This window comes from Agelaius tricolor, unplaced genomic scaffold (genome assembly GCF_023055355.1).
Source record: "Agelaius tricolor isolate 1412-34295 unplaced genomic scaffold, bAgeTri1.0.p SCAF_11, whole genome shotgun sequence".
Lineage (NCBI taxonomy): Eukaryota > Metazoa > Chordata > Aves > Passeriformes > Icteridae > Agelaius > Agelaius tricolor.
Genome location: NW_027269271.1, coordinates 23828109 through 23850517, shown reverse-complemented (window position 1 = coordinate 23850517; position 22409 = coordinate 23828109). Strand labels below are relative to the sequence as shown.

Genomic DNA, 22409 nt, shown 5'->3' with positions numbered 1-22409 from the left:
CATGAGTCATTTTTAAATGTCCATCTGGTGATGTTCGTGTGGAATTTTCATTGATCGTGGGGGTGTTGCATGGTAGTGGCTTGTAGAAGCTTCCTCAGTTTTCATGAAGGTGTGCTGTTATGCTGAGGAGAATTGTGAAGTTACACAGATATGAAGAGCATAGAAAAATATTCTCAGTGGTGAGAGCATTGAATGATGTGCAACATGAGGAATATAGATATTAAATAAATATTCATGCACAGTCAAATTGACATAGTATTCAGTTGGTGGCATCCATAAATACACCAAATATTGACCGAAGTCAGTAACCCACGTTATAAAGTTACATGAATCTGTTTAACCAAAATACTTTTCCTAAAGGGTTTTTAATGTTTATAATATGCTGTAGTCATATTGCAGAGAAGCCCTCATGTTTAGGTTGGAGTGCAGGAGGTAGTTATGAACCCTGGAAGGAAAATGGGCTCCCTTGCTGCTGGTAGGAGCATTGCCACTGAATTGAGCTGATGTAGTGCTACTTTCCAGAGACTCTGTGAAGTTGCTGAAATACCATCTAGCTCTAGTTTGCCAGGACCTGACTGAGGGCCTTTCAGACTTCAGCCTGTTTAACACATTAACTGCTCATCTACCTAGGCCTGCTTTTACAGCTGTTTTCATTATCATTAAATAAGTGTGATGTTTCTTATACAAAACTGTAATTCCTTCAGAATTGCCTGTGCAGATCCTGTTTCTTGCTGTATAGAGATGCATTTGGTACCCTAATCTGAGAATCTTTAGGGAGGAGCCATTTATTCCAGCTTTGCTGTGCAGTGGAATTACTGAAGGAATATAGCATGAAACTGCGTTTTCAGATTGGTGTTCAAAGATTGACTGCACAATGTCTGTCCCTCTTGAGGAGGAATTCAACATAATCACTGGGGACAGAATGTACGTGAAAAATAGTAGAATCTTGACAGTTTGACAGGTATTTGGTTCAGATGGCTTTTCTTGCCTAATATATTTAAATATGTCATTTCCTTGATTATTTTGTGTAAATTTGTGCGATGAGTACTTAGGGTGTATTACTGTGCGAGTTTCCTCTACCTCCTTCTCTTCCACTTAAGGTCTGTGGGATAGGGCACATCCTTTAGTATTTGTATGCAGCTTTTCCTGCACCCTTTTTTCATCTGTCAGCTTCTTGGCACTTCTTTTGCTGAAGTTTTCTGTCTTTACAGATATTAGTATCTCTTTAATTTTCTTTTTGTAATTTTGCTTCTTGGTTTGCCTATTTAATAGGTCTACAGCCAGCTCAGATGCCAAAAATGTGAACTAATAATGTATTTGGAGTGTTGGAGGGTAGTTTTCTTCAGTTTTCCTTGTTTATGGCTTTATTTCAGAATTCCTTTATTGATATGCACCACTAGAGTAGTTGAAGTACTTTTTTTCCAAATCTTACCCTTTGTGGCACCAGATTTGATCTTAGTAGGATTCTTTCAGAACAGATAAATCTCTTCCCTCCAGAGGGAAAACGGAGTCACTGAAAAAGAGCCTATGACATTCATTTAAAGAAAAGAAAGAAGAAGAAAGAAAGGAAAAAAAAGGGTTCATCTTCTGAGACACGTTTTAGATCTGTTGCAGATGTTAGCACAGGCACGCTGGTGAGCGTCGCTTTGAATTCGCTGCCGTCTCTGTTGCGTTGTGCTTGAAGGTTGATCCCACAGTTGCTGAAATTGGGAGTAAATTTCCCATTGATTTCATCAAGACAAGAGTCTGGCTCATGGGGCAGCTCTTCCAGCAAGAGGGGAATGTCTTAATGTGGAGTTCACTAAGCTTCCCAGAGCTTTGGGGCTGATAGGAAACAGTAGGGCCTGTTGTAGAGAGGTAAACTGAGACACAGGCAGATTGAATTCCTCACCCTAACAGTGCTAGAAATAGAAAATGGAGATGTAAGATTGCTGTGGCTGTGGCTGTCTGTCACATAGTTGTTGTTGCCATAGGTGTTTCATACCAGCAAATGCTGTTTTAATAAATGAAGCATGTTAAAAGAAGAGATGATGTCTGAAGCATAAATATTAGAAATACTTCCTGTAACTTGTTCTTTTCTTTTGAGTAACTTCAAGCTAATGAATAATGTAGTAGCTTTAGAGACTAAATAATCTTTGGCAAAGGCAAACCCTAATTTTGGCAGAGAAGAATTGGATTTTTGATGAAATACAGCGATCCCTACCACTAATGTAATACAAACACCCAAAATTTGCTATGCCACAACATTTCTAATCTTAGTTATTTTCTAGGTAACTTTCCGACATTTTCCTGAAGAAGTTTTCCAGGATCTAACCAGAAATAACTGAATTAAAAAATGAAATTATTTTTTGAGCACAGACTGCTCACTGCTCATTGAAGTTGCCTAACAAAATATGTAGAGAGCACCAAAAAGAGTGTGCCTTTTTAAAAACCATTTATGAAGAGGCTCAACAACAGAGAAAAAGGAAAAAAAAAAGAGGGTGTTTGTGTTGCGGTTGTTACTAGTTTAATTTCTGTCCATGCAGACTTGTGAAAAGCTTCCTAGAATCCCTTTAGTGTAGGAGATTCTGCAGGAGAGGCAGCTTGCTGCATGGTGTTATGCTTTAAGGAAGGTAGAGTTTTCTTTTTTTTTAATATAACATAGCTTGTAGTCAAACCAGTCATATTACTCTATTTAAGTTTTTAAACATCTAGTTGCTTTTGAAGGATGCCGTTGTAACAAGAAATTTCTTGGGGTTATAGTCCTCATTAATAATTAAAGCAGGTTTCCATTTACAGGAAAAAGGGTATTCAGTTGAATACAGGCAACAAAATGTTGGGTATATAAAATTTTACAGTAGCTTTGTCCAATTTTCATTGCATTTAATGGGACTTCTGTGATACTGCTCGGATTTGTGTGGGTAGCAGGCACAGTTTATGTAAAGCCATATGAAATGAGTAAAACCACAGAAAACTAACAGCAGAGCAGTTAAGACAAACAGTCTTCTAATGCAGTTTTGCTGTAGGATTTTGTTGATAGCATTTTTTTTAATCATAAGGTCAAAAGTTAGTTTTAAGTGTTAATGTCGCAGAAAGAACCCCCATTGGACCAGACCTAATCAAAGCTAGATTTTGGCTATGTAGCAATCCAATTGTTTGGTATGTTGCACTCGTCCACATTGTCTGAAGGTGAGTGCAGTGAGCTCTGATCAGCAGCTGGGAGCTGTAGGTCACACCTTAGCTTGTTATGATGAGAGCAAGTGTGTGTCCCAGTGAGTAAAGTCCATCACCACATGAACAAAGCTCTGTGTGCAGAGGTAGTTGAGGAGTCTGCACTGTACTCCAGGAGCTGGAGCATGGACAGACAGGGTGCAAAGTGTTTGTGGTTCCGTGCAGGGCCAGCGTGTGTGTCCTGGTTGCACTTGTGTCAGGTTTGTGCTGGTTACTCATGGAGTTACCTCTGTGCTGGTGCTGGAAGGTGTCCTGAGGGTCAGGGCTGTCAGCTCAAACACGTAGTGGCAGTCTAAGGATGGTGCTTGGATTCTTGTATGGCATTTGTCCTAAGACTGGAGCACTGAGAATCTTGGGTTGGAGACATAGGGTAGCCCTGTGGGAGACAACCGAGCACAGTCTGTGCTGAGCAAGGCTAATAAGCAAAACCAGACTTGAGCATCTTCCTTATGGAGACTCTCCAGGGGCTTCACACTGTGTTTTCCAGTACCCATATTATCCTGCTTTACTACTTCAGTGAAATACCTCGACTTCCCATTGTTCAGATAATGGAAAGTTTATGATGTTGCTGCAATGGGTCATTGCCTAACCACAAAACAGTATTCATGTGGTGCATTTACATTGATCGTGCATGATAGACACACTTTGTGTTAGAACTGGAAGTTTTACAAAGCTTCCCAACTCTCCTGGCTTATATTGAAATTGGAGCTCTCCAAGTCCTTTCTCCCCTTCCACTTACTTCAAACAATCAGTCTGGCTCTTGCCAACAGGTACAGAATACAACTTAGGAAGTAATTCTGTCTCTACTGCCTCTGAAATATGCTTTGGGTAAAGTCTCTTTTAGCCAAAGGGAAGTGTTTCATCTTGCTCCTGAATTAGGCTGGTGCAACTGCTTGGTTTATATGCTCTGCATAATTATATAATACTGGATGTGTTCACTGTTTCCTTCTTTAATCTCTGTTCCTGACCACAGTCTTTCAGGAGAGAGGTTCTGTGGGGGGGAAAAGTAGGGATTACTAAAAGGAACTATATTATATATTGAGGTTGACTTGAACTCCCTGACCCCCGAAGTTGGAAGAGTTTCAGAGTTAGGCAAAATGGATTTGTTCAGCCCTAATTACTGTTATTTTAGTTCCTAATATTAATGTTCCTACAGCACTTGGATACTGTTGTGTGCTACATACCATAGATAAGTTGTTATTATTACTACCTTCTAGGTCCATCTTGGCAGTGGAATTTGGGTAGATGAGGAGAAATGGCACCAGCTGCAAGTAACACAAGGAGATTCAAAGTATACAAAAAATCTAGCGGTTATGATTTGGGGAACAGATGTTCTCAAGAACAGAAGTGTCACAGGAGTTGCAACCAAAAAAAAGAAAGATGCCGTTCCCAAGCCACCTCTCTCACCTCACAAATTAAGCATTGTCAGAGGTAGGTTATTTGAAAACTTTTGCTTCCTGCTTTGGAGTTTAACCATTAATCACCGAGTTGAAAGATGCTTCTTTTCAGCTCATTTAAAATTAACTGATTAAAAACTGTAATTCAGATTGCTATTGCATTGTGAAGTGCATACGTACCCAGGAACAGTAAAACACATTGCAATAGCTGTGCACAGTGCAGGCCTCCACAGCTGAAGAGTTGTACATTGACTTCAGTAAGGTTTGAAAATCATCACTTTAGACCATGTGCAGGGCAGGACTCTGAGCCTGGAGAGCAACATGTTGTTCTAGAATTCATTTGTAACATGCTGATTTTTTTAAAGTGCATATATTCCTTTAAACAAGACTGAGAGTAGCTTTACGACATTCTTTTATCCAGACATAACCAGCTCTGGCATGAGGCACAGAAACCATTATAGCTGTGACTATAAAAATACGCATACCTTCAAAGGCAAGAAAGAATAGTTCTACCCTTTTAAGTGAAGAAATGGAAATAGTAAAAATTAATTGTTGCACTTGAATTGGAATTTGGACAGGAAGTGTAAATCGCTGACCTCATCTGGTAGGGAAAATTGCAATGACACTTTCAGTAACTGCAAGCCTGAGTCCATGTGTGTAGTACTTTGAGAGAGAGGAGGCTTTCTCCTTTATTTGAACTGAATGGTGAATTTCAGTCCCTTTGTATCATCATGCCTGTGTTGCATCATTTCTGTCTCTCTTGGTATTTCAGGCTTCTTTTTAAGTCAGAACTGAGTTGTTTCCTCATGGAATGCATACTGAAATTGGATTTTTAGGTTGTGTGTCCATACTAAATTGCAGTAGGGCTGAAAGAAACCTCCCCATTGGTAGAGATTCATTATTCTGCATTTCCTGTTCTTAGTTGCTATGTGCTCTTAACTGTGAACTCATTAATAGGTGGTGTAATTGGCTATGAAAGTACCATGTTTTGGAGTAAGAAATACGGTTCCTCTCTGAGTGTGTGCGTGTGTCTGTGTCTGTGTTGTGTGGGGAGAAATTGGAAACTTATCTCCATACTGTCATCTTTCTTAGTTTATAAGAAATGAGGAAAGGACGTGGGGTTTTTTTTCACCAAGCTGCTTCAGGATTATACGTGGAAGTGGAAGCTGTTCCATGCTGATTTTCTAGTTCTGTCTGGGGTCTTTAGGTACAATCCTTACACATGTAGCTGAGCAGTGACGTACTGGCCACATAAGGAATCCACTCTGTGGCAGTGGCTCTCCCAAAGGGGAAGCAGAATTGGTTGCCCTGGTGTGCGTTTACAAGCACGCAGCACAAGGGGGTTATTTTCCACTGGCCCATTGCAATGTGGTTTCCAGTTTCCCTGCTGGAGGATTTTGCTCCTCAGTGCTGCTGGTAAGGTTGTTTCTGTGAGAATTTCCTCTTCTACTGTTGTCAGGGATACTCTAATGGCTCAAGCCATTTAAATGACAGCTTTCTTCTAACTCCCCTTGTTTTGGCTACAGTGAGTTTGGGAGTCTGCTCCAACAGGTACATGATGAGAGGCAGATGGGGCCCTTCCCTTTCTTCTCTTCCATACCTTTACACTCACCAGCAATTCAGCTCTTCCCTATTTCCTCGTTTTTCTGTTTTCTGTCATACTTCTGCTTCAAGCCTCAACCCTCATTTGAATTCTACTGTTACATGCCCTGGTTTTCTATGTTCCTCTTTTTAGTGTTTCTTTCACCTTGTCTCTGATTTCCCTTTTGTTAAGACTCCAGCCTGTACAATCTCCTCTTGAACCAGTTAATCTGCATGGCCAATGTTGGAGGTGTCAGGCTGCCTGTATCAGTGGGACTGGGTAGTTCATAACCATGATTTTCCATGTTGTCGTGTCCTTTGCGTCAGTGTTAGCAGGTTCTTGCCCCACCATGGAGAAGAAAGCAAAACAAAACAAACTAATGACCAGCAAGGGGACAAATAGTTGAGATTTGAGGGAGTTTTCCGTAGCCAGTGATTTGGATCAGGCATCACAAAAAGTAGTGAAGCTCCTGGTTAGCCTTTGAGGTCTACTTGAATCTCTGGTATTCAGCAGTATGAAGGGGTGTCTCTGTGCTCCTGTAAAGCCCAAAAACAAGGGAGCAGAACCTCCAAATTACTCTATGAAGCCCTAAGCCAGTATCCTTATGCAAGTACCAAACTACTATTTCTGCACCCCCTCACAAAATGGAAGAGATGGAGTGGAAAAACTGTGATCAAAGATCTGTCTGATTCACACCAACTTTTAAAATTACAGCTTTTGAATGAGTTCTGTTAAGTGATTCTTTGCTTGGCTTTGTGGCTAAATGAACAACACAGCCTGTCTTTCACTGGGAGTTCACCTTACTGGGTGGATCTGCCTGGGGGTGTTCTGACACTCTTGTAGGGCCAGCTTATGTCCTGCAAACACACTGCCTTTCTTCAGGCTCCCAGTGATGTGCCTCTTCTTAGGTGTTGTATTTCCAATTGTAGTTTATGGATGATCAGCATTTCAGCTATCAGGCTGCATGCTGGTTAATTTCATTTATTTTATATTCAGTACGTCTTACAACATAAAATTCACATTGCTTTAGATGTTCTCATCATTCTGTGGACACAGACTAACTTATTTAAAATAGATTTTTGAATGACAACATTAGCTCTTAATGTGTCTGATATCTCTATAGCTTCTTAAAAATCCCCACTGTGTAGTATGTAATAAAGAAATGATAAAAAGTATGATGGATGTGCACTGTTATAAACCTTGTTAATGCAAAATAACCTTTTATAAAACTTCTCAGAGGTTTCTAAATGAACAACAAAACATGCATAGTACTTAATTTTCATAACTTTTTAATATGGTGCATTAGAAATGTTGTAAAGCACATTAATTAAGCAATAATCTCTATGGCTTTCTGTATATGAAGCAATAAACAGCTAATGGAATAGATCACTAGGCAAAGCAGAACAGAATTTGTTTAACCAGTCTGGGAAGCCTACACAACAAAATACATTGGTCTGTTTATAAAAGCTAAAAAAACCCAAACCTGCCTGTCACTAAGAAGTTATGTGTGTTGCACCACTTCAGATTTCAGTAACTTCTGCAGGATTCTGGCACCAAACTTCCAAATCTGGGAAGAAATTCACTGCCTGCATTACTTTTGCAGTTATTGCTATCACTTGCTTTTTGTATTCCAGATAATGTGTATTTCAGAAAGTGTATTGATCAAACATGCAAGGAGATGGCACTTGTCCTGAATATCCACCAGTAAAAGTGAAATAAGCCCGGGGACAGGGCAGCTGATAAAGACATGAACATTAATATACAAGAGATACAAAAAATGAAATAAATGAGTTAAGGTGTTCTCCTGCTGGTTACTGCTTCTCTTCCTGAGCATTGTCATTTCCATACCCTCCTGAAGGGGTGAAGGTGGGAGTGACTCACTGTGGATACAGCTCTGGTGGGGACACTTCACCTGGGAAGAGACTAAATCTGTCGTGGAGATTCAGACAGATGCAGGAGACGGGCAGGCAAGGCTGGCACTTGGGTTTAGCCTTGTTTCTGTATGGAAAGCCTATTAATGTAGTCACAGCATAACTGGAAGTTGGTCATGCCACTGATTCAAGCCTGGTGACAAATTTTGACTTAAACAAGATAGACAGTGAATCAAGGAAAGCTTCTCTTGTCTTGCAACAAATATACACAGTACTTACTCACTGCTGTCTCTTGAGTAGTCAGCACAACTCAGGGCTATTGTGTTTTCTAAAAATATCCTAATGACTCTTTCCTTTTTTTTTCTCCCCAGAATGTTTGTATGATAGAATAGCACAAGAAACTGTGGATGAAACTGAAATTGCACAGAGACTCTCCAAAGTCAACAAGTACATCTGTGAAAAAATCATGGATATCAATAAATCATGTAAAAATGAAGAAAGGAGGGAAATTGCAAAGTACAATTTGCAATAAATTTTGGATTTTTAATAAAGTCTTAGTGTTTTACTTAAGTGTTGGTTTTTGATTTGTGTGGCATTTTTGCTGATGGGAGAAGCTGAATCGAAGCGTTGCTCTCTTCCTATAACTGATTCGTTTTTTTTAGCGGTTCTGTCATGGTGTAAACTGCTTTTAACTAATGTAAGATATATTGTAAGTTCACTCCCAATGAAAACTGAAGTTTCCAAGGTTTCTCCAGCGAGTTGCTGTTTGTTACCTGCGGTTGTACGTTGGTTGTGGTTCTGCGGACACCGACCCGTTTGCCCTGCGTTGAGTTTTGCTGGAGTTAGTGGATCTCAGCTGCAGTAAAACATCTGCTTAGAAGGAAGAACTGTACAAAATTCACTTTGCTATTGAAAAGGATTTTATTGTATTTTACAAAGTGTTTTTTTCCTGAAATGAAGTTTCAGTCGTTTGTTTTTATAAATCTTTGTTTTGATCTCTAACAATATATTTGATCAAAAATACACAAAGAACGTTTCTTTTTCAATTATCTTGTAGGCAGATCACTATTACCATCTCAGTTAAAAAAAAAAAAAACAAAAACTAAACAATGAACAACAAAGAACCCAAAGGTGTAAGTTGTAAAATCATGATAATTCATTTTAATAAATAAATCTAAAACCAGTTCTTTTACAGGGACCAAGACACTTCAAATTTCTGGTTGTGGTATAAAGCTCCTCAGTGTGTCCATACTGTTGTTCTTGAAATATTACCTTTTTAGTGTATTTGTACTTTCAAACAATTTAAGAATTGCCACACTATGGCAAGAGTATGTACAGTAGAAAATTTAGTACAGTTTTGTTTGGGTCCATAATTTAACAATGGACACTTTTAGCACAAATTTTAATTACAAATAAAAATAATTTTCTACATTGAAGTTAGACTTGCGATGCAAAGTTTTTAGAAATAATTTGTCATCTGAACTATATGTTATTGTCTGTAAGTGAAGCAAAGTATTCTCTTTTCATGAAGGATTTAGAGATAACTTGAGGTCTGGATTGATGAATTTTAAGGGTTTGTGATCTCACTTAACCTTCCATTTATTTTGTGCTCACAGCTGTGATTGTCTGCCTTTCAGTCTGCCTGTTCCCGAGCATCAGCATTTGTTTCTTTACCACTGCAATTCTGTTTCCTGTAGGCTTGAAAAACTTCCCATTTCTTATCACCTTCCTGTAGCACTGGTTCACCCTGAGGTGAAGCCTTTTTCAGTGTCCTGTAAATGTGGATAATGTGGAAAGGAACAGGCTGCTGGGGTGGGCTTGCCATGCCTGGAAGTGTTTAAATGATAAAAGATATAGATGTGGCACTTGGGGACATGGGGTAGTGGCGGGATTGGCAGTGCTGGGTGAGTGCCTGGACTTGATGATCTTAAAGATAATTTCCAACCTAAATGATTACATAATTCTTTAATGTTGAGGGCTAGAATGTAAGAGAATAGTGCAGAAGGTAGTCTACACCTGAAGAGTTGCAGCTGTACTCATCACCAAAGATTAAGAACAGCCCTGAGCTTAATAGGCCAGAGCTGTGTCCAATAAGGAGATGAGTGCTACAAAAGAGTGGGTTAGCTGGGTGAGAAGAGAGTTGGAGTTTGTTGGTTGTGCTGTGAAGAGAGATGGAGTTTGTTGGTTGTGCTGTGAGGGGAACTGCAGTTTCTTGGCTGTGCTGTGGAGAAGACGGAGTCAGGGCTGTGAGGAGCTGCCCATGAGAAATCACCGAGAAGGTATGGGAGCTTTGAAATAAGATGACAACACTTTAAAGGGCTGGGTGAGTGTTAGAAAAAGAGGAGGGCAGGAGGAGGTGTGCTAGACCTGCCCTGCCTCTCTTGGAAGAGATGAGACAAACAACAGGTTGTTTCTCCCTGTACTTCACCTGTGTGTAATTAATGTCTTAACTCATAACTAAGTGCTTGCTTTATGCTTTCTAAAGTCACTTTTGTGGTTGCCTTGCACCAACCTCATGCTGTGCTGCCAAACAGGAACACCAAATTTTCACCACTGGTGCACCTGCATTCCTGTGCCTTCCCTTAACCCCACAGGTGTAACTGAACAGGTGTATCAGATCCCACTGATTTCCAGGGTTCATTTCTCAGCAGCTGCTTCCCATAGGATGGAGCCAGAGCTGTTGTGGTGAGGGGTGGAAAGAGCAGGAGTGTGTTTTTCCAGTGTCTTATGTGTGCCCTGAAGTTTCTTTGAACAGCCTCCCTTGTCTCCTGCTAATATCAAAAGTGTTCTTAGGTAGTGTTTAATGAAGTGCATAAATGTTTATGTCTCCTAATTTGGGATGATAAATAGCAGATTAGTGTTTAAAATGTCAGTGCATGTATCCTTTTATTAATTAAAAAGAACAAATAGAGATAACATTGAAAAACCATTTAAACAGCAATTTTCCCCTTTTCAAGCAGACTTGTGAATGTACAAAGTTGGGGTTTTTTAAGTGATACTAAGGCAACCCACTATTTTGGGGAAAATGTCCATAATTTCCTCAGTCTTTTATGGTTTTAGTACTAATGTGTTTCCATTGTAACACATTCTTTAATGAGAAGATCAAGCTGTACTTCTTAGAAGATAAGCCTATTTTATGAAAACTGGAAAAAGCAGCTTAGAATTTAATTAGAGTTAGGACTCCAGCCTGGCCCCAAAAATCAGAGGTGTTAATTCCTTCTGCAAAACCAGCATCACTTTTCTAGGGCTTCTCCTTGACATACTCATCCCATCAGATGCTAATACTGCATTTTGCTGAAGAATTGAAATGTTCTCCTTGGGCACAGTATCTATGGAAGGCTTCATTAAGTTTTTCCTGGAGATTTCATCAACCCAGGTTAGTTTTCATTTGAGTTCAACAAGGGTGTTTGGGTGGCACAAAAAAGTTCAGTTCCCTTTGAAACTTAGTGTCAATGGGAGCTAAGAAATGTGTCCATTGGACTGGGCAAGTGGTGTTTAATGCGCCACTCGAAACTTTGTTGAGTCATGTTAAAGAAGTAGCATATATTAAAAGTAGAACATTGTATTTCAACTTGAACTAAATCTTTGGATACTGGAAATAAGTTTTTTGCTAATAATAAGCCATTTCTGCACACTGTGTTGTATGGCAGCATGCTGGGGGCTCTGCAGGGAGTAATGGGTGTGTGAATAACATTTTATACTTGTATTTGGTCATTACTCTTGTCTTCTCCCTCCCCATGAGCCAGTATCAAGGTTGTCCAATTGTTTCCCAGTGTGTCTGTTTGAAGTAGGGAAATAGGCTGCGGTTCCGTGTTCCAGCAATACCCAAGAAAAATAGGAACTTTAATGGGGTGTGCTTTTCTGCATTGCAAAACCGATGTATAAATTAACTGTGAGTTTCATTTCATTTTCCTGCACTGCATTTATGGCCAGGGCTGTTCTTGTTGGTACATTAATTTTTCCATAATTGTGCCTGCCTGTACATAGTTTGCTTTGTTCATTTTGTGTCTGCTGTGAATCTACCATAGGAAACTTTATAGAAAATAGTCCCTACTAACTTTTTCCTCTAGGGTAACTTCTTACCTGTACATCATGAGAAACAGGAGAGAGTTTTGACAGAAAATGAAGTAGGTTTTATTACACCCTGTAATACCCCTCGTTCGTCATTCTAAGATTTGTGCCAGGCCATTACCTCATACTGTAAACCTGAATTTGTAAGGATCAGAAAGACATGGATTTAAGAGGAAGTGACAGTTTACTTTTTTTTAATCAAAGTAGGAAGGAGGTATTGCTGTTATATGAATAATCTGATCTTCTGTTATCACGCATTGCTGCAGTAATTTGTGATATTCACAATCTGATCCATATTAAAGTGCCTCTGGCACACTTGCAAGGAAGCAAGATTAGAGTTAACAAAAAGGGCTTTATTTTCTATTAGTGATTTTATAAGGGATATGAGCTGTTGTGTTAAAGGAAAGAATCCTACCAGGGACTTTAATACCTGAGTCAGGAAATCTAGCCACTCAATTAAAAAAAGAAAACTAGTATTTATTAGAGAGGGGAAAAATGTGTTTGTTTCTGCTGTTCCAGAACAGGTTTGGATTTACTGGTGCTTTATAGAGATGGGAGGGTTTTTTAAAAAAATAGTAAAATACTTATGTCAAAGTTGAACTCTTAAGTAGGAATTCAAGGTTGCATTGGTTAGCTGTTGTTGGCTGTCAAAAGCAGGTGCATTCTCCCTGTGGGAGGTCACTTCTTTGCACCTTACCTTTGATGTTGTATCTGAGAGATTACTGTGATGGCTGCTTTGTTGTCTTAAGCAGAGATTATTGTCCTCTTGGAGGTTTTAAGTAGCAATAAATTGAACTTTTGGGATTTACTGAAATTGTAAAGATAATTCTACTTCACACTTCCAGAATCTATAGACTTTTAAAAATTAAGGCTAAGTGCAGGTTATTGTTAAAATGATACAATCTTGATGCAGAAGCTCAGAGAATTGTGTGAATTGGGAGCATTGTGTATTAGCTGTAGTTTCACTGTGTATGAGCTGTGTTCATACCTCTTGAGAACACCAATTCTGGCTGGTTTCAAAAAGGGAAAGCAAGGTTGTGTCACATGGAGCTGCACTGAGGATCATTTCAATATTTCATCTTTCTGACATGAGATTTCTCTTCTGAAAGAGACAAAGACACAACTTGTGCCTCCTCAGAATGAGGTGGTTGCTTTCTCCATACTCTTGAAAATATTTGTCATTCTGTGTGTGCCTTTAGTCTCGGATTGATGAAGTCATAACATCAATTGCTCAGACTTTATTGGTGTCATTTTTTTAATCATAACAGTGTGGAACTCTGAAGTGATTCATACAACACCGAGGCAATAAAAGCATTATGAAGTGCAATCATTGCACATTTCATGCTCAATAGCTAATTTTTAATTTCACCATCTTGGATATTTTTTCATCCCCTCAGGGTTCCTAAATAGGGAAAGAGAATCATTTGGACTTGGACAACAGGAGCAGTGACTCAAGAAGGAATTAATTTATGTGGTTGTTCATCTGTTTTACTTTTGCAATTATTTCTCCTGTTTATGTTTGAACAATAACTTTCATTCCATGCGTCAGATACCCTCCTGTCATGCACTGAAATCATGGTCCTGTGGTTGTGAGATCATATGTTTACCATAAAGAGGAAAATACCTCACAGCATCAGATGAAGTTGCATTATGGCTGGATCAGAGCAAAGGTGAAAGTGAGCCTGGGAGGGGAGGAAGAAGCTGAGCCTAAAGGATTTTTTTCTGTACTGCCTTCTGGCTAGAAAACTTCTTCCTACAAAGAAAATTGTTTCCTCCACATTTAGCAGGATATCAACTTTATGTTCCTTGTTTATTGATAGTAAAGCCTTAATGGAACTGAAGTCTTTATGAATATATATGTTCATTGCATCAGGCTACCTACTGTTATGCTGAATTTTGGTCTTTAGTGATTTGAAATTAAAGAGTCACAGAAAATTTTCTGAACAATCCAAGAGAGGCATAGGCTGGGGGTGATTTAGCTTTTATTGTAACATAACAATTGCTAAAAGTTCTGTGAAATAGAAGATAAGAAATGATGTGTGTTGGTGCTTGTGTATCCTTTATAGTTGGCCTGAGCTTTCATGCTTTTGGCGTGGAGAGGGGTGCAGGTTTCATGGGACAGGCTGATCATTAGAATTGGCTGTGAACACCCTTTGGTGTCCACCCTGCTGAGTGTGAGTGATGTCCTGGGACAGCAGCAGAGGGAATGTGCCTTGATGGTGCCATATCACACTGGTGCCAGCCCCTTCCACAGGAGACTCAGATGAAAATGCTTTTATGGGAGCTTCATATCCTTTATACTCAAATATATCTTTAATGTCAGCCCAAATGTTTATTTAAATCTTACTGAATTGTAGTTTAGTTTTTTTAAAAAATGTACTTTGATGTGTTTCTCATTTTTCTTGTAATTAACCGAGTATCATTATGGGAGATGTCTTTCTCCATGTTTCAGTTGGGGTATTAAGCCACTGATACTTGAAAATAGTCCATTTGGACATTCTGTATTTGTGAGCCAGATGAACTATGACTTTACCTTTCCTTATGGAGTCCTTTGCAGGATTTATGGAAGTACCTTTAGAGAATAATTCTCAAAATGTGTAGGATGGAAGGTGGATGGGTCAGAGCATTGCCTCCAAGTTAATGTTCTGTGTTTTCATTTCTTTAAGAGTCTTAGCTTATGAAAAACTAAAACTCTGTAAAGTAGGATTTTGCTTTCTTTTCCTGCACTGTATATTAAAATTCTTTGAGACTCGTTGGTTTTCTTGGCGTTTGCAAGGACACTTTCATCTCTCAGGACCACGTTCTTCTTTCTGCTGTAGATCCTTACAGGAATAAGCAATCAAGGGTGTGCCTTTTGGGATTAAACAAAGCTGAAGGTGCTGTTGTAGGATGATCTCTCCTTTGGAGGACAATACAAGGAGCCACCCTCCTTGCTAGGATTGGGAAGGACACCCTTGAGAGTTGGCTTCTCTTTAGGTATTGTCCCCTAATGCAGCTCATCCAAGAAATGTTGTTTATTGCCACATTGGTGGGTATGGGCAACTTCCACTCTGTGGCTTTCCTGAACTTTCAGAGTAACTGAGATTCACTCATCCAGCCTGATGTGGAGGAGCATCCCAGTCTGGTGGTGCAGGAAGGCAAAGAAGAGGTGGTAGAAGGGTCACATAGGCCTTTCCCCCTTTTCTACAGAGAGTTAGTTTGTGCAATTGAGGGGAAGTCAGTACCCAAACAGCAAAATCCCAAGCAGTTTAACTGGCATTTAAGGTTTCAATCAGTGAAAAGTTTTATTAATAGGAAAAAAAAAATCCAATCACTCTTAAAGCTCACAGAATTTAACCTTTAGGAAGTGGCAAAATCAGCATTTTCTTCTGCAGCCAGGGACCTCTCTCTATTGCACATACACAGCTGTATAAGTACAGGTGTGATGTGCCATTATTCTGTGTAAATCTGCCTGTGCCATGTAAATCCACAGCTGATAATGTTCCTGATGGTCCCCAGCCCTGCCTGTTTTCCTGGTCTTCCCTTTTCCATGCTGTTCCTTCTGCAGATGGGAGTCTGTGCTCTGTGCTTGCCTCAGAGGGACAAGGCAGGAGCATTTCATGATTCCTGCCTTGCAAATTGTCAGCAGGGCTCTGAAGTGAAATACCTGCTTGTTGTTCCTGGGGGTGACTGACACAGAACTAGAGCATTTCCTTGGGAGATCTGGTAGTGCTGCTGTCACTGTAAGGCAGACTTTGCCATTCAGGGACTTCACACAGCAGCATTTTCTTGTTGGTTTGTTTTATTTTATTCCCCCCACCCCGCCCTGCCAAAGCCTATTTTGTAGCAAAGGAAATTTCATTCTCACGTGGAGGTCTTTAAGTGATAACATGGAATAAGTAAATCTTTCAGCAGTATCTCTTAAAAACATTCATTTCTCAGAGGTTCCCCTGCTTTTGCAGAGGGTCAGTGGCCTGGAAGTTTCACACCTAATGGCAGTGCCCAGGTGAGTGTGCTGGAAAACATTGGGCACCTTGACAGATTCATTCTGATCTATGGCTTTAATTTGCCCTCTGTTAGTTCCTTTTCCCAGCTGCTGTGTGAGAACAGCCACCTGGTGAACTGGGGAAGAAAGAGCCATTTCCAATTCTGTGATCTAAGGGTGGTTCTTGATAAGGCTGTTTTTAGCTGTGCCTGGAGGTGTGCAGGCTGTGGTGGCTGCTGGGCTATTCCATGAGCTGGTGTGGCTCCCTGCAGAACACATCACAAGGCTTCACTCAGCTGCTCCCTTGAAAAGAAACCTTGGCTGGACCACAGCAGTGCTGTTCAGAAAATAAAGCATTCTTGAGAATCCATCAAAGTGTGAAATCCATCTTTTCCTTGAGTGGTTTATTCCAGTGCTTAGTGCTGCCCTCGCTGCTCAACTTGTGCCTTATTTCTCTGTGAGTCTTTCTGGCTTAACTTCTTATTCCTAGCTCTTAATTTGCCTGTCTTAATATCTTCCCCCAGTATTTCTGCAGCTCACAAACACCTCAATAGACTGACTGAGTGCCTTCACTCTCCTTCCACCACAGATTTTCTAGGTCATGACTGACTCATTTTTGAAATGCTTTTCCTTTATGACTACCCAAACTCATTTGAGTTTTATGGAAATTCTTTCTATAGGAGTGTTTGGTTTAGTTAATGTGATACAATCTGGTGGGTTAGGGCACATCACTTTGTATTAAAATGTGATATACAATACTAATTTCATTTTGTGGGCCAACCTTAATTTGATTTTGAAGAAAAAAAAAAACCCTGATATAATTTGATACTTAACCAATTGATGTCCCAGTGTATTTTTACTCTATTACTAAGTGTAGCTCTGTCCTGGAAATGTTGTTCTTCAAATGAGTGTTTATCTCTGCTCCACTTTCCTCTTTGATTCTGTGCCACTCACATGCCAGTGAGGAGACAGAGCATGTTCCTCCTGCTTTCCAGCTGCTTTTTCCTGCCCTCACAGCTGGGCCAGGCAGGTGGGTGATGGGGCCCAGCTGGGCTGTGAAGGGCAGCAGGTGAACAGAGTTTCACAGAAAATAGGACACTGAAGAGGTAAAACTTGGAAGAAAGGGAAGCCAGAGCCATTTTACTCCTGTGGAATGTGCCTTCAGGATACCTGCAGGGTTTCCTTGGATGAAGATGGCTTTGAATTGCCAAAGGATGGGGAAAAGTTATCATCATTATGTTGTGATGTGTTCTCAGAACTGGGTAGAATATCCTTAGGGAGAAACTTCAACTTTTGTGGGATGACTCCACTCTCCAGCCAAGTCCCAAGAAGGAATCTGACCTGACAGAAGAGCTTGCTGTGCATCAGCCCTTGCTGTGTCTGCTATGATAAATTAAAGGCTGCTTTGGATAGGACTTATACACATTTTGTTTGACCATTCCTGCTAAATACTCAATATCCTCTCTTAACCTCAGAGATGAGATGAGGATCTGCCAAGTTCCTCCACTGAGATGGTTTAATGAAAATTGTTCTTTGCCAGAATTTTGAAGGTCAAAACCAGCTTAAATATGTAAACAGATATTCTATCATGGTAAAGTAAAAAACTTACAATTAATCTCTTCTAAGAAGTCACTTCCTTCCTTTGAGAATTTTGAATTATGCTAGACAAGGTTCTTCTAAATTTCCTTCATCATCTCTCTGAAGATTCCCTGTTAATTAACTTAGTCATTTATAAACGTTATGAAATCATGTTATTGACTTATTTCTATTTGTAAAGGCACCAGGAAATTTGTGTACTGCACCCTTTGAAAAGTAATTAATGTTTCGCTCCTAAATGCCTATTGATATTTTTGTGCTTCCTATTGATTTGAAATTAATATCTCTGCCAATTTAAAGCTCACATGCTGGTTTGTCCAGCTTCCAAAGAATGGACAGGACATCATTGCTGAGCTGATCTAGTTAAAATGATGGCCCTCGTCTGATGACCTCAAGAAAAGAAGGACTGGCAAAGTTCTGCCTGGTCTGGGCTCCCTCCCTCCCTGGGGTTGGTGGAAGGTGACCCTTTCCCACGTGCTTTGGGAGGGGCTGGGTAGGTTTTAACTAGCTAGTGGCTTAATGATGGGAGGAGTTAGATCAGTGCAGTTTAAGTGCATGTTGTAATACCAAGGGCAGAAACCAGCTGATGCCCTTACCCCAGTGCTGCAGGATTATTAAACACTCTGGGCAAGGCCTTGGTGATGTTTTGCAGGGTTATGGGTGGTGCAGAAGTTGCTCTCGAGGTCTCCTTGCTTGTCCGACTAATCCGATTTCCTGTTTGGGAGCTCAGGTAGAACCTGTACCTGAGAGAGGTTTCACCTTTGTGGTGCAAGATCTTGCTGGATTTTCACCCTCTGTGTGTGAGAGATTTCTCATCAATACCTGACCTGTGGTGAGATGCAGAGAGTCCCACAGGCTGCAGAGTTTGCCAAATGCATTTAGGGTGGGTGGTGCTTTGTGTGCCCTGGCCCACTGCTCAGGGAACCTGCATGGCATTCTCCTCCTTGAGCCAGGGCTACACAGGCAGTTCCACAGAAATTTGGGATCTTTTATTTTATTGCTGGGCAACAAACTCTTTTCTGGTCTGGGAAATGAACTTTAGTGGAGCTTTTTTAGCAGAGGGATGGTTTGTTGGTCAGTATTGCCTCTGCTCTGCATGTGAAAATCTCCCATTTGTACTGTCAGGTACCCCAAATGTAATTACTGGAAGAATCAGATATGGTATGATGAAAGGGATTCATATTTGTTATTCAAGGTGTTTGTTATTCTCTGTATTAAATACTTCAGCAAAATTTCAGTAACCAGTTGACCTCTTTTGAGAAGTGACTCATGGCAAAATTTCAGTGACCTCTTTTGAGAAGTGACTCATTGCATTTTAAAGCCTTTATAACCAAGCCTTCCCTTCTTGTCAGGGACACGGGAGATGAATAGATCGTTCCTGTCTGCGATTTCCACTCTCAGGGGAAGTCCCTTTTCACTGCCTGTGGTGATGCTCAGCTGCATCACTGCTTTTAATTGCCTGCAGGCTCCTGCAGGACTGCCTGTGTCCCCTCTGGCATGACCTACATCCTTGCAGAGCCACGAATCCCTTGGCACTGGTTAGTGGAGCCTGAGCACAGGACAGAAAGTCCTGTTGTTGCTAATCCCTCGCTGACTCCCAGGGCTGGAAGCTATGTGACAATCCCTTCTTTGCCTAAATTCATCTGGCATTGCCTTGCCTGTAGGAGGATACAAATGAATTATCTGTTTTAAAGATGATGGTAAAAGATGTGGGTGGTGTCTGAAGCATTATGGATACTGGGTGTGTCCACAATGAAACCCAGGGAAGGATGTATTAAAAAGAGCACAGGAATTCCATTCTGTATATGTGGCTTTTCTTGAAAGAGGGAATAAATAGTGAAATAATCATGCTAGCTGTAGCCTGAATTGCCTTGCTGCAGGTCACATCAAACTGTATGGATGTGTCAGATAGTTCAGTTTAATTGGAAGGCTTGGGCTTGTGGAGGAGTAAGATTATATTTTGGGTGACTTAAAGTAAACATTACAGTCTGCTATGGAAAGGAAGAATTTAGAAGATGTCAGGGTCTTCTTGCTCATTTTGGAAAGTTCTCCAAGAGTATCTGTTCCACTCTTCTGTAGCACTGGAAGTGTCTGGACCTGCTGCTGGGCCTGTAACACAGGACTGAAGTTACTGGTCCTGTGCTGTTGAAGTCCCACTGTTCCACAGGTTCATCTGTTCAAGTTTGGCTTTTTCTATGCTCAGGGCAGATAAACTGAGGACATTGTTCTCCAGGACTTGATTATTTTGTTTCCCCCACCCAGCTTCCAGTCTGATTTTACTCACCAGCAGCAGTCTATTTGTTTGTTCCTGAGTTGCTGTCAAGTTTGAGCAGCTTTTTTTCCCTGTCTCTGAAGAGTTTATGAGAGATCATATCCACTTTACCTTTGCTAGGCTGACCTGCCTTTTAAATTTTTCTTGGGAGATGATACATTCACCAATTCATCTGCTCTTATCCTACTCAGTGTCTCCTGCACTTGCCTGATCTCTCCCCATCAGTGATGCTTTTGTGCTGGGTTTTATCTTGGGTGGTAACAGTACATTTTAGAGACATTATCTTTCCAGAAATGCCTTTCTCTAGAAATATCTTCATGGCTTTGTCATGCTGAGGGCTCATAATTCAGCTGCAATCAATGCCTCTGCTGAGGTTGTTATCCTTCCTTTGAGTTAATGTATAGCAGACTTCCTATCACTGTAGGAATTTGCTGTCAAACTCAATCTCACCTCCATTATTCCACTTCTGAAAGTCATCTGGAGGGATCTCTACTTCCCATCTGATATTTCTCTGTTGCCACATCATACTGATATTACCTCCCAGTATGGTGCCATTAGTTTGTCTCTCTAGAGTTTGTCCTTAGCCAGTGCATAAATGAAAACTGCCTTTGCTTTTATGTAGAGTTTTACCCATTCTAAAACTGTTTGTAAACATTTAATGAAGCCTCAAATTGTCCCAGGGGAGAAAATAGTTTTCCTTCCAGTAAATGACTGAAACAGGGAGCTGGTGACTTGTTCAGCATCACACCTCGAGTCAGAAATGAGCACGGATGACACAATCCCAAGCCCTCTGTTCTAAAAGTCATAAAATAACACTGTATGATCTTTATCAGAAAACTATCAAAAAGCTTTTATAAAATGGGGAATGTCAGTGCAAACTTGAGGCTGGGATCTGGAAAGCCATCTGGAAGGTAAATTTAATGGGAGCTGTGTTTTCAAGGTTCTTGGGTAGCTTCAGGTAGTGATGCTTGGATATTTCAGCCATTTTTGGATATTTTGATGGCTCTGATTTCTGGGGTGCTGTACCTGCATTTCCCCATGGTACTGTTGCAATATCAGGCTGAGCTCCACCATTGCTTTTCTTTATATATTTATGAAACATGAGTAGCTCAGGTGAGCTGATGGTTTGTAGTGCCACACTCCTCTGTATTTGCTTGCCTCGAGGACTTGTGGCAAGATTCATTTTGAACTCTCCAACTCTTGAGCTGCATGCGTAATATCCCTAAAAAAAACCCACCCGAATGTTCACGTTGCTCCCTGATGCCCCCAATTCTAGTAGCTGTTGTTGTGTTTATTGTGCAGATTAATCTTTAAGCACGGAGTGATTGTGAGCTTAAGCAATAATGTGGAGTGAAATCTCCTCAGCAGCCGAGTTAGGAGGGAGTGCATTCCTGAGAAAGCGAACGCTAAGCTCCGCATCCGCCTGTGTAACCTGGCACCTCCCTTGGAGCTGGGATTAGTCTAATTCCCTCTGCTGCCTCAGCACTGCCTGGCCTTGCTTCACTCCCCCAGCATCCCAAACACCACACACCTCCCCACAGAAGTTGCCACTTTGGGATTTGCACAGTTTTACCTGCCCATTCTCTGCAGCCGCCCCCCTGTCTCTGAGCCGGGGAGGAAACTCCAGCTGAAAGCTTCTTAGAAAAAAAACCAAAAAACAAACAAACAACAAAAAAACAAACAAACAAAAACCCAACCAACCAAAAAAAAAAAAACTAAAACCCAAAAAACCCCACAAAACCAAACAAAAAACCACCCAAAAACCCAGCCAAAAAACCCCACCAAATAACCTGGGCATATTACCTTTTGCTGTTAGTTTTGGGTACAGGGTAAGAGTATACCAGCTGTGTACAAAGGTTGAGAAGGGCATTTAGTCCCAGGTAGTATAATCTTCTGATGACAAATGTTCAAATTTGTCATTAAATTGCTGCAGTTTAGCAAACTATAGCTTTGTGTTTGTGTGTGAGAGCAACTGCTCTACAGTGGCTACAAGCCTAAACCCTCTCTCTGTGAGCCAAAAGAAGCCAAACTACTTCAGGGTTTTGCTGTGGAAGTGCACAGGAGGGGGGTCACGTTGGTTCCCACATGGCCAGAACAGGAGTCTGGGTGCTGCTGTGGCTGAGCTGGATTCCAGGGTTTAGAGCGAATTGTTTTGTTGGTCTTCCGCTATCAAAAAATGGGGTTTTTTCCTTCATTTCCCTTTGTTTCTCTTGCAACCAGAAAAACCCCAAATTAGCTTTGTTTGTGGGAATATGCAGAATCACGGAGTTGTGCTGGCTCACAGGTCCAAGGGCAACAAAAAGAGGGTGCATCTTTTGTTTTTAACTCTGTGGATACCATTCCAAAGGCGTAGTGGAATCCTGAAGCCCCAGCCTGAGGATCTTGTTGTGTGCACGGCTTTGTGCATGCTCTCTGTGGCCCTGGCCAGCCCTGGGCATGGGACGTG

At 40.8% G+C, this 22409-nt stretch overlaps 1 protein-coding gene across 10 annotated transcripts in view; it reads left to right on the top strand.

The window, feature by feature from the left end:
- The window catches only part of LOC139594494 (BEN domain-containing protein 5-like), an 885873-nt gene that overhangs the window by 551940 nt on the left and 311524 nt on the right, over positions 1–22409 (top strand). For 7 of the 10 annotated variants that reach the window (XM_071436690.1, XM_071436688.1, XM_071436689.1 and 4 more), the window contains 2 exons: positions 4428–4641; positions 8432–8630. The exons of the other annotated variants lie outside the window; for them this stretch is intronic. In XM_071436690.1, coding sequence (XP_071292791.1) covers positions 4428–4641; positions 8432–8592 — 375 coding nt within the window. In that variant the 3' untranslated portion in view covers positions 8593–8630. Of the gene's footprint in view, positions 1–4427; positions 4642–8431; positions 8631–22409 lie in introns of those variants that run through there. 10 annotated transcript variants of the gene reach the window in all.